Source organism: Aulostomus chinensis, chromosome 8 (genome assembly GCF_037954235.1).
Source record: "Aulostomus chinensis isolate RoL2024-O1b breed Wild chromosome 8, RoL_Achi_v1.0, whole genome shotgun sequence".
NCBI lineage: Eukaryota > Metazoa > Chordata > Actinopteri > Syngnathiformes > Aulostomidae > Aulostomus > Aulostomus chinensis.
In genome coordinates, this window is record NC_141327.1 from 11,841,073 (window position 1) to 11,854,355 (window position 13,283).

Below are 13,283 nucleotides of genomic sequence, written 5' to 3' on the forward strand. Positions count from 1 at the left end.
GTCTTCAATTGTCTCTTAAAAGTAGAAAGGGACTCAGCAGAACGCACAGAGTTGGGTAGTTCGTTCCACCATTTGGGAACAACAGAAGAAAAGAGTCTGGCTAGAGATTTGGAGCGGCGCTGGGCTGGAAGCACCAGGCATCTTTCGCATGCAGAGCGTAGTGGCCGAGAAGGAGAGTAGACCTGGATCAGGGATTCCAAGTAGGCTGGAGCCGTTCTTGTGATTGTTTTGTAAGCCAAGAGAAGTGCCTTGAATTTGATTCTGGCTGCCACTGGAAGCCAGTGAAGAGAAACCAGCAGCGGGGTGACATGTGCCCTTTTGGGCTGGTTGAAGACCAGACGTGCTGCTGCATTCTGGATCATCTGCAGAGGCTTGAATGAGCATGCAGGGAGGCCTGCCAGAAGAGAGTTGTAGTAGTCAATGAGTGAAATGACAAGAGCCTGAACCAGAATCTGTGTGGTCTGTTGGGTCAGGAAGGGTCTGATCTTCCTGATGTTGTAGAGGGTATAACGGCAAGACCGAGAAACTGAGGCCACATGAACCTTAAAGGTCAGCTGGTCATCAATCATGACACCCAGTTTTCTGGCTGAGTTTGTGGGCACAATCTCTGATACATGTATGAGAGGGTGCGGTAAAAACCTGTAAATGCTTATAAATGATTAAAACACAAGCTATACAGTGCACTCGGCACAAATTCAAACATACTAAAACATTCAATCATATATAAATGTTCAAAGTTTTTACTCTAAAATGAGTAGAATTATAGTTAAAGAAGATGGAAAGAAAAATAAGATATAGCAACATAAGTATTAATCCATAAAGTAACTCTTATCCTGTAGCTGAGTGAAAACCAACCATGTGTTGATTTATAAACCTCGATTCTTCCTGCAGCTGTTCATGCAGTTTATGATCCATATATGTTCATATTTGGCTCAGAGTTGTCTGGCTGGATGCAAAATATTTATACTCAAAGGGTAGGTGGATTTGGCTGCTTGGCATCAGTAGAGGTGGCCTTATAGCAGACATCACATAAGCACACTAACACAACACTGACAGAAAGCAGGAAGTGTCTTGTCACTCTCTTGCTGATGGTGCAGACGGCTGCTGCTGCTGCTGCTGCTGCTGTTGGCCCTCTTTTATACTTCCCTGCTACATCAGAGGTAGGACTTTAATCCCACGCACCTCTTGAGGAGCTCTTCCGTCCTGGACAAACACATGGACACAGTCACACTGAGACAGTATGGGCTCCAGACTGAAGTAAGTTCACATTGTCAGATTTGATCGCCATCTCTCTGCCTGTCACTCTGTTCTTGTGGTTTTTTTGTCACTTCCTTTCACAAGTGTGCAGGAAGTTTCCTGCAGCAACTCTATTGCCCTCGACAAGAGGCGATAGACTCAGAGGTAGACTTGTTCAAAGAGGAGCATTTCAAACACACTATATTTAAATATTTAATGCATTTATGTTTCTGTAGACATGATCACCCACAAAGGAGGTTCACCACTGTCCCTAAATGCATGTTTAAGAGCAAAATCAATGAGCCACACTGACTTATCACAGACAAAATGATTTTTCCTAAAGAACAGATTGAGTTGGGTTAGAAGGCCTTGTTTAGGAATCGACTGCAGAATGACCAAAAAAATGAAAAAAGAATGAAAACCTACCGGCATCTAAGTCGATTAATGATGCTAAATGTTTAATTCAGGGATTATCAAAGTGTTTTTAATGTCCACGGTGGTCAACACACTGTAATCTCACACCAGTGCTGCGAACCTCTCTCCTATCAGAAAAAACCCTGAGCGAACCTTCAATTTATTCTTCGAGGCAACTTATCCCATAGCCAGAGACAAAGGTAAGTCCTAGTTTTGTTTCCCTACTTGGAATTTTCCAAAAAACACTGTTTCCCAGCTTCTCTGTCAGCCGATCTATTGTATGCGTAGCGTAGCGTGTCGTCTAATACAGAACAGTTGATACGTGCAGAGTAATTTGTCAGAAACAGAGAAGTTGATTAAAATCGTTCCTCAAATACTTTCCTGTGACTCCTCACTCTTGTCATTCATCACACATGACAAGGACTGGTTGGCTGAATATAAGAAAAAAACAAAACATATATATACGTATATGCATACTCATACTCTTATGAAATGATTAAGTATAATATTTGTACTTGAGGATATCTGCACTGCTGAGAATTGCTCACACTTCCTGTGTTGCGTGATCAGATAAACCACAGTCTGTTTAGAGTATTTTGAATCAGACAGGAATGTTATCTGTTAATCTGACTGACTAAGTCGTTTAAAAACTCTATTCTGAGTGAAATCAGTTTTGAGAAGATGTGTAGTAGCAGATTCATTTCTGTGTTCATATATTCTAATGTTCCAGATCCAAGTGTAATTTTTCAGTTTCCGGAGGACTTCAGTGATGAGGTAGCGGCTCTTGCTCTTGAAATGTACGCATTTATCATCAAATTGATATAATAGGATATATAACGTTGGGATGTCTCTTTCATTCTAGGAGTCTTGTCAAACATTGTCAAGGTTCTGCTTCCCGTATGACAGCCAAAGGTTTGATCTGCTATGATTGCCTTTGTTGCATCGTCTTTGTTGCGTCTACTTTTCTGTGTTCACCTCTCGCTTACTTGTCTGTTGGTTCAGGGTAAAGGAAGGAGTAGCCGTGCAGCACTTTACTTTTGCTCTGACGGATATTGAAGGATGCCAGCGCTTTGGCTTCTGTCGTCTCACCAGCAGCACTCAGACCTGTCTCTGCATACTCAGGTACATGTGGTAGAGGAAGGTACTCTCTCACGTCAAGCTGAGCCACAATTTTAACACTGTTTTATTACAGCTACCTGCCATGGTTTGAAGTCTTCTACAAACTCCTCAACAACCTAGCTGACTACCTCTGTAAAGGTCAGGTGAGTGAGCGTGCGTGAGTTTTCTGCCCCTCTTCCTCATCTAGCGCACACAAGCTTGTATGACCAGCATTGACGTGAACTCTTGTCAGCAGGCTAATGAGTTGCGAGTGCTGCTGTCTGCCCTCTACGAGCAGCCCATACCGCTGGCAGCTGGATCTGTCACTCTGCAGATGGTAAGTCTCTACTTAACATCTAGGAGGCACATTTAACTTTATTTCTGCCGGTGGTTAGAATGTTGTGTTTTTCTCTGAGGGAGAGCACGTTTTGGTCAGCACAGAGGTGTCCTACCCTGTTGGACAACTAGGGGGACAAGAGGGGGTGAGTCCCACTGGGGTCTTGAAGACTGGAATAACAGTCAAGCAGAGGAAGCCTAAATCCAGCTGGGAAATTTCCTCCTTCTGTGCTTGATGGTTTAAGGAATACTCCAACTTTCTTGGGAATACACGAAAGTAGTTCTGATTATCAGTCTGATTCCAAAATTGGGATGTCTTTCATAGCAAATGCTAGGCACATCTCTAGTTATATCTATGCAGGCAAAGACCATTTTGGAGACGGGAGCATTTGATGGGGGTATGCTAATACATCCCATCAACTACAGTTTCTTTTCCGCAGGTCTCCCTAATACACACACTGAGGAGACAAGGCCATATCTTCTTGTGGGGCTTTGGAGAAGATTGACAAGTGTATTTCCTCTAAAACTGGCATGTTCCTTTAAATCTGATATGTGTGGACTAAAACCTTGTCATTCACCCCTCTCATCATTTAAATATACCAATCAAACTAAACACCTCCTGCGGTAATTGTTGAAACTGATTGTGACTTTTGGACCAATCAACTTCACCAGTGACTGAACAATACAACAGGAAGAAATGCTTCTTTTTGTCTCAAAGCCTCAGCTGAATGGATGTTGCAGGTTTTGGTATGTGAAGCGTTTCATTCCAAAATGGAGTATTCAGAGAAACTACAATTGAAGTTATGATTCATTAGATTGCAGCTCAGTTCTTTATTCGTGCTAAAATAGAGATTTGATAGACTATGAAGAGAGTGAACAGTTAATTCCTGAAACAAAGTGGCAGATCTGCATGCCAGAAGAGTGTGTTACTAGCAAAAATGTCAAACAAATGCCTTGACACGATGAAAATCAGGAATATTACAATTTACCGTCTGCCCTTCTTTAATTGATACTGAGTTTTGGAATGGAAAGCTAATGTCTGATTCCTGTTAGCTGTGAAGCATCATTGTGACTATGATGTTGAAACAAATCTAAAACATTTCAACCTTTACATTTCCACATACCCAATGATGATCACCCTTAATTGTTTTTGACAAGATTCCATACTTCATTGCTCCAGACCCCAGAAGTCTCCCCTCTATCCCTGAAAATGTGAGTATTTAGCGTCTAGATTCTACCTTAAGTCCTGCTCAGAATATTTTTGGATAATGTTTAACCTTTTCAGACTGTTGTGCTGTATCTGCGTGTGTGTGTGTGTGTGTGTGTGTGTGTGTGTGTGTGTGTGTGTGTTTACCAGAGGAACTTGACTGAGTTGATTGTGGCAGTGGATGCCGGCAACCTGCTCCAGCTCTTTGCCAGCATGCTGTTTGAGAGACGCATCCTCATTTTTGCTAGCAAACTCAGTACTGTAAGTCCCACACCCCCCCCTTTTTTTTTAGTATAATTTACTTCAAGTTCCTTTTGATTTCAAGTCACATGACCACTTCATCCTCTATTTTAATTTATAAACAGGGTTCATATGGTTATGAAAGACCCAGAAAAGTCATTAAAAAAAGCAATGTCCAGGCCTTGAAAGGTCCTCAAAAATGATTAAAAACAAAAAAATGTTGGAAAAGTCATTGAAATTTTCTTCATAGATGGAAACTGTGAAAATTTCAATGAATTGTTTAACCATGTAGCTTGTCATGAATTCTAATTAAATAATAAAAGCCAAAATTGCCAGGAAAGTCATTGATATTATCCTCATAAAATCTGAATAATAGAGTATATTAATTAAAGTCGACTGAGATCATTCAAATGAAAATTGTTTTTTTCAAATACATGTCAGTGTTACCTCAAACATGGAGCTCATTTAGGTATGTTCCATTTAGACATGATTTTCTCCGTTCAGTTCATGTGGAAACAGAAGTTTCAGAGAATGTATGACAATTGTCCTCGTGGAATAGCCATGGAAATGTATTTGTAAAAACGTTAAGGAACCCTTGAAAAAAACAGAACGATGCATTACAGGTGAAGGTCAAAGGTGACAATGACAAGAACAAGAAGACACGGAGAAAACAGAGTGATGTTGAGCCTGCACATCACATGTGTGTAGCTGATTTTTGTGGTTATTACAGCAGGTGTTGGCTTGGGTGCGTTGCTGAGACTGTAGATGAAAACTCATGTCTTTTCAATTCTCTTCAATCTTTCACCTTTAACTGTTTTGTGTAGCTGACGGCTTGTGTGCATGCACTCAGTGCTACGCTGTACCCCATGTACTGGCAACACATCTTCATCCCTGTCCTACCACCTCACCTGCTGGACTACTGCTGGTGAGATCCATCCATCCATCCATCCATCCATCCATCCATCAATCCAGCCTTCTTTATACACCATATCAAGTGATCAAAAATAGTTGGGACAATTTCACAATAGTGAAAAAATTCATTCCACACGCGCTCACCTGTGTAAAAACACCAGGAATCCCAACAATTATTGATACTGAATACTGATTTTTTTTGTTGCTTTGGTTCTGAAAGAAATCAAGAGAATTTGCTGCTATGAAAATGGACAAATAACCAAAAAGTCATTAAATTATCAAAGCGAGACAAGACAAGCTCTTAAAACAGAGAACCAGGAAAAAAAATTTACTGTATCACTTTAAATTTGACAACATTATATTCACCACTTTTAATTGAGTATTTGACAGTCAGATTATTGATGCTGGATCAGATTCAGGCAGCCAACAAAATATCCAGAGGTAGGGTTACTATATCAATCAACAAAACAAAATCATCACGAAAAAACAAACATAAATACAATAGTAGTATTAGTATAGTATACAACAGGGCCCAAACAAGGAAACAGTGCAGAACAGAGGAAATGACAAAGGAGTCCAGATATTTTTGGCCTTATTGTCCGTCTGTCTGTCCTATTTATACGTCTATCTCTATAATGGACTGACAAATTATTGGACATTACAGTGCACCGATGCCGTACCTAATAGGAGTCCACACCAGTCTGTTGGAGGTAAACAGTCATGACAGAAACATTGCGACCCACCACGTGTCTGCAGAGTCCTGATGGTGTGTGTGTGTGTGTGTGCGCGCGCACGTGCATGACAGAGGGTGAGGAGTCGAGGGTTGGAGGAAGCTGTCATTCTGAATGTGGACACAAACACGCTGGAAAACCCCTTTGATGACATCAAGAAAATACCTTCAGATGTGGTAATAAATACTCAAGAGTTTAGTTTTCCTGTGTGATTATAAGGAAAGCATGACTTCAGTCAGGCGGAGAGGGGTTAAAAACTTCAACATGAATCTGAGGCATGTTTATTACAGTAATGGTACAGATATAAATCTAAAAAAAACAACCCTGTATATGTTGCCAGATGTCTGAGCTGAAGGTGTGTTTGAAGCGCCATTCGGTGTCTGCTGGTTGCGGTGTCTCCAGAGCCTTCCTGAGAGCTCAGTCCCTGCTGTTTGGTGGCTACAGGGATGCATTGCAGGGACAAATGGTGAGTCAATCATATTGTTATACATGTAGTATTTACACTTGCAGTAATAATTACAATACCAGTTTAAAGTGTCATTTTGTTGCTCCACCTTATGTTCAGACACTGCGCCTGAGTTAAATGTATCTGTTGGCCTTATTCTTCTGTGTTTGTGTGCAAATTTTGCAGGAAAGTGAAATATGGTTCAGTCAGGAGCTGTTTCTTGATCACAAGTCGCCAAGTATGAGGCACTTTCTACAGAGTGCTGTTCAATTACAGTGTTTCAAACAGGTATACTCTGACTCCTTACTGCCCTCTGCTGGACAAATAACAGTAAACCATGAGAAAATAGCTCCTGAAGGGTGAAATGTTGCAGGTTCCTCAGTGTCTGCTTTTTCCTGATGCTGTTGTTGGTAGAAAGATGAGTTTCAGGGACCAAGCTGCCATTTGTCACTGTACATATAGTTATGTGAGAGCATGCAGGATTTACAAAGTTGATCTCTAATTTGTGAATATAAATCATTTGTCTGCCATCATTTTTACACATCAGCAGAGTTTGTTTTTTGAGAGTGCAAAGTTCTGTCAGTGGAGCCACAGTATCTTGATCAAATAAATGTTTTTCAGTTCATTGATGACCGTTTGGATGTTCTGAACAAGGGGAAAGAACCAGATGACCTGTTTGAAGAGGAGATCCTTAAGTGTGAAACAACAGGTGTGTGTGTGTGTGTGTGTGCGTCCTTTATTCTTCTAGTAATAAATCGCATTTCTTACTGTATGATATTGATGTCTGTTTGCAGGTATAGGCAAATCTTATCATCACTTAGTTGGTAATCTAAAGGTAAGATCTTTTCAGCTTTATTGAAACAAACATTTAGTTTCTTCACATCTTGGTGGAAAGTATAACTCTAATGTTTGTTTATTTTTGATAGAAAGGGGGTGGAGCGCTCATCCTCAACATGAAATCTAAAGCTAATGTGAGGGTGAGTGACAAGGATTAACTGGGAGGTTTGTGTTGCATCTGCGTTTGCAAAACTATTAATGTCTTATTTTTCCCAGGCCAAAGGTCTGGCAAGGTCTGGTTTGAAACACCTGCTGATGCACAAGGTGAGGGTGTGTGTGTGTGTGTGTGTGTGTGTGTGTGTGTGTGTGTGTGTGTGTGTGTGTGTGGTTACATGCTTCAGATGATTCACAATTAGGCAGACGTAATATTTGAAATGTGTGCGTGCGCGTGTGTGTGTGTGCTGTAGTCCAACAATGACAAACACACCCTTCAGAGAGGTGGATCTGTATCACACCGCCGTGCCCAGTCTGACTGCCTGCAGAACCGCTTGCCAATCACACAGCACTTTGGAACGGTGAGATCTACAAATTCATTCAAAAATAATTCTACCTCTCACTGACATATAATAACACTACAGCTTGAGCATAATAAATATCATTTAAAAAAAAGTTAATAAAAACATCTACGCACTCTGTTGTCTTTTACACTTCTTGCGTGTGTGGTTTTGCACCTTTTATTGATCAATTTCTGGTGGGGAAATATGTCTGCTCATGCCAGTCACGTCCTCGTCGGCCTGGTCACAAACTTGGCGTTACCAGAGACAAGGACAGCGTGGATGCTGGAGATGCATGGGAGGGGTGAGAGCCAGAAACAGCGTGATGATGAATGTAGAAACCAAGGAACAAAGGCATGAAGCATGTCTTTACCTGTGTGTGCTGTCCTATTCAGAGCTGTGTCCGGCCCTGTGATCGCTGATACTGAGCTCCAGAAGGACGAAGATGAGGGGGAAGATTCATTGCTGTGTGACCCAGAAGAGATGGATCTGCTTGGGGAGATCTTTGACACACTCAGCACCCGGAACTTCCACGACCGCGGCCTGCTGTATGGCACACGTAGCCTGGATCTGTTTGGACCGGACAGTCATGACTACATTACAAAGGTAAAGTTGTGACAACACTCAAAGACAAAAACATATTTAAATTTATTTGGATATCTGATATAGTTGTGTTTTCAAGTTTGGTCCAGCCAACCCCAGCCAGGAGAGCTTGTGTCTGTCCATCAGTGGCAGTGAGAGCTTGCACAGCTGGAATGTGGAGACCACAGAGGAGGTGTCAGATCTGACCGAGGACTCTGACGGACTCAGCCTGGATGTAAACGCTCCAGATGGGGAGGGAACAGAGAGCCTGCTGGCAGCATGCAACCCAGAAGGGGGGCCGAGGGAGGTTGGAGAAAAACAGGACCAATTGAAGGTACCAGTAAATGGGAAGACAGAGGACCCTGAGAGCAGCGGAGAGGGTCTTGAAGAAAAAGCTGAGCAGCAAGAGGATAACAGGTTGAGAGAAATAAGGAATGATGAGCTAAATCAGAGGAATTCGACAGCTGAGGGAAATCATGGGGAAAAAATTAAAACGCTGCAAGATTTAGCAGGAATGAGAGAGGAGAACGTGCAGGTGGAGGGTATAGAGACTGTAGAAAGCTCAACCAAACTGGAAAAAGTGAATCCCCTGAATGATAATCATCCCAGCACTGTGGAGAAAGAGCAAGTGCAGGAGGAAACGTCGACCCTTAACTCAGCGTCAGGGTCCTTCAGGGATCAGATCCTTGCCGCTGCCTCCAAACCCCCTCCCGGCCATGAAAACATGCCCGAAGAAGTGAAGAGAGACGAGAAGGACGTGACCCTTTCTCCCCCGAATGTGCGATTTACTGTAGCGTGCTTCCAGGCTCAGATGTCTAACCAGAGCTCTCAGGTGAAGTCAAGGACCAATAACTCGGTTGAACCTGAGAGACCCCATGACACATTTCATAGTGGGGTGAATGCTCAAATATCATGTGACTTAAACATCCAGTCAGAAGCTAAGAGCTGCTCTGAGGTGCAGGAAGAGGAAGATCCACCAATCGTCAAGGTGTCTGAACTTAAGAAGAGATTTGAAGCTTAATGAGAAGCCACATCACCTCATGTCTTCTTTAAGGCACCTATGAAACAGTTGAAAAAACTACATCTGCATCCTTGAAAACAACATATTGCATGAGCTACTTCTTGATGGCCCATGTGACAGTGTAGCATCATTGTTCAAGTTGGGAGACATTTTTCTCCATCAGCTACTTCAACAGAAACTGACAAATCCAGAAAATTACTTTTTTTTTTTTTGCAGCTCAAAACAAGAACAAATACAGAATCATTCTGAACATCTATGACCTTTTGCCTACACCTTTAATGCCCCAGTATAAGTGAAAGAAAGCTGTGGTACTGAGTGTGCACAATCTTGGTTTATTAAATCATGCAGTGTCCAATAACACAGTCCTCTTCATCATCTTTTCAAAACTGAGCTTCTTAAAGTGCATCACAGTCCCTGTCTTTTATCAGTGTCCTTCATAACAACAAAAATGGTAATACATGTTTTCTATATAAATATGCAGAAAATACAGAATAAACAGGCTTAGATCTGTACAAGCACCAAAGTATACTTCAGTTGGAGTCCCTCGTGTGGCAGAAGGAGAAGTGAGAGTACAGCAATGTTTAGTAGAGTGAAACAGGTGACACAGTTGGTAGTTTGATCAGTCTATTTGTGGCAACAGTGAATTAAAAGGCGTGGTACAGTCAGCTTCTAAAGATTGTTGGTGTAAAAGACAAACATGACAATCCCAGAGGTCAGTAGCAGCAGCTGCAGTCCACCTGTTTACAAAGCGAATCAGAACATGGTGGGAAAAGGAGGCGAGGCTTCTTTTCCACATCATATGAGGCGTTCTTCTTTGGGCAGCGGTAGAGGCAGGCCGGGCTTCTCAGAACCCGCAGCTCCAACCTGTTTCCTCTCCTCTGCGCTCGGCCTGTATGTTCCCTCCATCCTTCTTTTCTTCCTGATGACACACATCAGCAGCAGCAGAGCCAAGCTGAGCAGGGACGCTACCGTGCAGCTCAGAGCTGACACTGGAGGTGGGATTAACACCTGCATCACCACGGTGACGGACAGCTGGGGGGACCAAACAGACACGCCTGTCAGAGGTATAAACGATAGTTTAACTCCTGATAGAACCACTGACAACCTCGAGCAACACTGGAAATTACAGTGTGCAAAGCATTTAAGGTTCATAGAAAGAACTAAAGACTGTAACTTGGCTAGAATGATGGAGGAGGCAGATGGTCTGGATGAGGAGTTGTCAACCTTCTCTACTCCAAAGTCCACATCATCAACTTTTTAATGAGCCATTTAGGGCCCATCTAATAAAATAAAGGAATAAATAAATAAATAATTTCTACAGCTTATCCTGTTAAGGGTCGGGGAGGGGGTGGGAGGGTGGTAGGGTGGGTTGGAGCCTATCCCAGGAGCATTCAGGCGAGAGGCAGGGTTCACCCTGGACAGGTCACCAGTCCATCTCAGGACCAACACATAGAGACAGACAACCATTCACACTCACAGTCACACCTACGGTCAATTTAGAGTATCAATCAGCCTCGTCCTCTCTTGATGTCTTTGGACTGTGGGAGGAAGCTGGAGTACCAGAGAGAACCCACACAGGAACAGGGAGAACATGGAGACTCCACACAGAAAGATCCTGTGATGGAGCCAGGACTCAAACCCAGAACCTTCTTGCTGCGAGGGGACAGTGCTGACCACTGCGCTGCCCCCCCAAAAATAAAATCAAGTTTCACTTTTCTCTGCATCACGGACTAATGTTACCGGTTTGCTTGGCAAACTTAACATATCAAGGTTATCTTGTTTGGAGATTATCTACAATACGAACTTTATTACTTTAATGCAAACATAATATATAAATATAAAAATACCTATTGTTGAACATGTGCTTTCAATAACAGTTTTGGATTTATATTTTTCTTGACTAAAAAGATTTACCCTTGCAAAATATGAAACTCCCAGTGGTCGAGAAACCCTGATCAAGCGGTCATTAAGGATATCAGATCAGATAGACGTACAGACCACAGAGAATAAAGCTCCTGCTAGCAAATTCATATGTTCAATTTTCATTGGTTTCTGAAGTTTTTCTGTCAGAGAAATGATTCCTTTTGTCTCCATGCGTTGGCCCTGTGATGGACAGGTGACCTGTCCAGGGTGAACCCCGCCTCTCGCCTGAGGGCTGCTGGGATAGGCTCCAGCCCCCCCCCCCCCCCCCGCGACCCTTAACAGGATAAGTGGTAGAGGATGGATGGATGGAAATGATTCCTTCCAGTAAAACTTCTAGAAATGATGGATCAGTTGGTTCAAGGTTAGAGACCAAAACAGGCCCGGTAGCACAAGGTCGTTGGTTCAATTCTCTGGACATAGCAGGGCAGCGCGTGGATGTGTAAAAGAACAGCAACCTGTGAGTGTAGTGTAGAGGAAAAAGTGTCATCTCATGATTGAACTCTGACATCATATCCACTGAAAACTCACCTCCCTGAGGAATGAAGAGTCTGGATCAGGTCTGGGAGGCCGCTGATCTTACATCCGGACCAAAAGAGCATCAGTTAGGTATGAAACATGGCGCCGCATCTGAAAAATAAGCAGGAAATTCACATGAAAGCGATTCATGTAAACAAAAAGGTCAATAAATCATGAATGGATGTGGGAAACTAAATAAATTCAATATAAAACTAACTTGTTGGTGGAGGAGTCAATCAGCATATTTTATTTGTCCTGGAAACGTAGTGAATGACAGTGAAATTTTCTGTTCAGCAGTTTCACAAACATTTACAGTTGAGCGACTGCACTGGATTGGATTACACTCTTTGAGAGTACTCACTGAGAGTATTACTGCCAAAGAGCCAGGAAACCACAAACACAGAAATCCAATGACTTCAAGCCTTTAAACTGAAACTTCATTTCTAGTAATAAATCTTGATGCCCGTGCAGGTTGAAAGTATTTTTACTCAAGTACAAAGAACACTTGAGTACTTGCATTTTGAGACTGAAATGAATTCAAGTAAAGACAACAGCAACAAACAAACAAAAGGAAACGCTGTTCTTTTACTCCTCTCCATTATGCAAAAGCTTTCATGTGCTTCGTGGGCTCTGATTAGAGAACATGAGAAAACCTAATGAAGATGGACAGCAGGACTGGAACACAAACACACACAAACACACACACACACTATAACATGATCTTTAGAGGTCAATGCTACAAGCTCTGGAATAGACATATCATGTAGAATGTGTATTTTTCCTTTTGATACTTAATTAAACTCACTATTTGATACTTCTCTACTCTTACCTGAGTAGAGTTTCGAATAGACTTGCAGTAGAGAACAATTTTAACAGGGTATTTCTACCTTTACATGAACAACCTACTGAATTAGTGCTTTGTTCCAGGTCAATAAAATATTCTATTTGTTTCTTCATTTTATAAACCAAATAATTACATAAATAGGAATGAAAAACGACAAACATTTTCAAGCACATTATTGATCTATGCTGTATGAGCACTGTTAACAACTCTGACTTCCTCCTCATCATCTCAACCGATGACGGTGAAAGTGTCAACATTTTAGAGGAACTAGTGACCCGGAGGGAACCGTCGACCCAGGAAAACAAACAGAAAATATTCACGACACTTACCCAAAAAGAAACCTCTTCATCCTCAAATCAAACCAGTAAAGCCCAAGCACCAATTCAAAACCCCCAGTTCCGGACAGACAGATACACCGACTAGTTTTATATCGCCACAGGCGGATGG

At 42.1% G+C, this 13,283-nt stretch overlaps 1 protein-coding gene across 3 annotated transcripts; it reads left to right on the forward strand.

Moving 5' to 3' along the window:
• The first annotated feature begins 1,096 nt into the window (after positions 1-1,096).
• On the forward strand, positions 1,097-9,900 carry dennd1c (DENN domain containing 1C). Of its 3 annotated transcripts, none has more exons than XM_086210981.1 (23): positions 1,097-1,257; positions 1,786-1,850; positions 2,381-2,424; positions 2,513-2,562; positions 2,653-2,772; positions 2,843-2,912; positions 3,005-3,085; positions 3,165-3,230; positions 4,243-4,296; positions 4,442-4,552; positions 5,356-5,456; positions 6,108-6,153; positions 6,249-6,350; positions 6,515-6,640; positions 6,806-6,907; positions 7,241-7,328; positions 7,414-7,454; positions 7,546-7,596; positions 7,673-7,720; positions 7,864-7,971; positions 8,175-8,254; positions 8,346-8,556; positions 8,633-9,900. In XM_086210981.1, the coding sequence occupies exons 1-23, from the start codon at positions 1,241-1,243 to the stop codon at positions 9,551-9,553; spliced, it is 2,703 nt and encodes a 900-aa protein (XP_086067107.1). In that variant the 5' UTR covers positions 1,097-1,240; the 3' UTR covers positions 9,554-9,900. The 3 variants fall into 3 exon arrangements, with proteins under 3 accessions (XP_086067107.1, XP_086067108.1, XP_086067109.1); XM_086210982.1 differs by having other exon boundaries at positions 7,420-7,454; XM_086210983.1 differs by lacking the exon at positions 3,165-3,230.
• The last annotated feature ends 3,383 nt before the right edge of the window (positions 9,901-13,283 follow it).

Coding starts and splice junctions, on each gene's coding strand:
- dennd1c (XM_086210981.1), top strand. Junction 2,773..2,842: donor ACCTGTCTCTGCATACTCAG/GTACATGTGGTA, acceptor GTTTTATTACAG/CTACCTGCCATGGTTTGAAG. Junction 6,351..6,514: donor AGAAAATACCTTCAGATGTG/GTAATAAATACT, acceptor ATATGTTGCCAG/ATGTCTGAGCTGAAGGTGTG.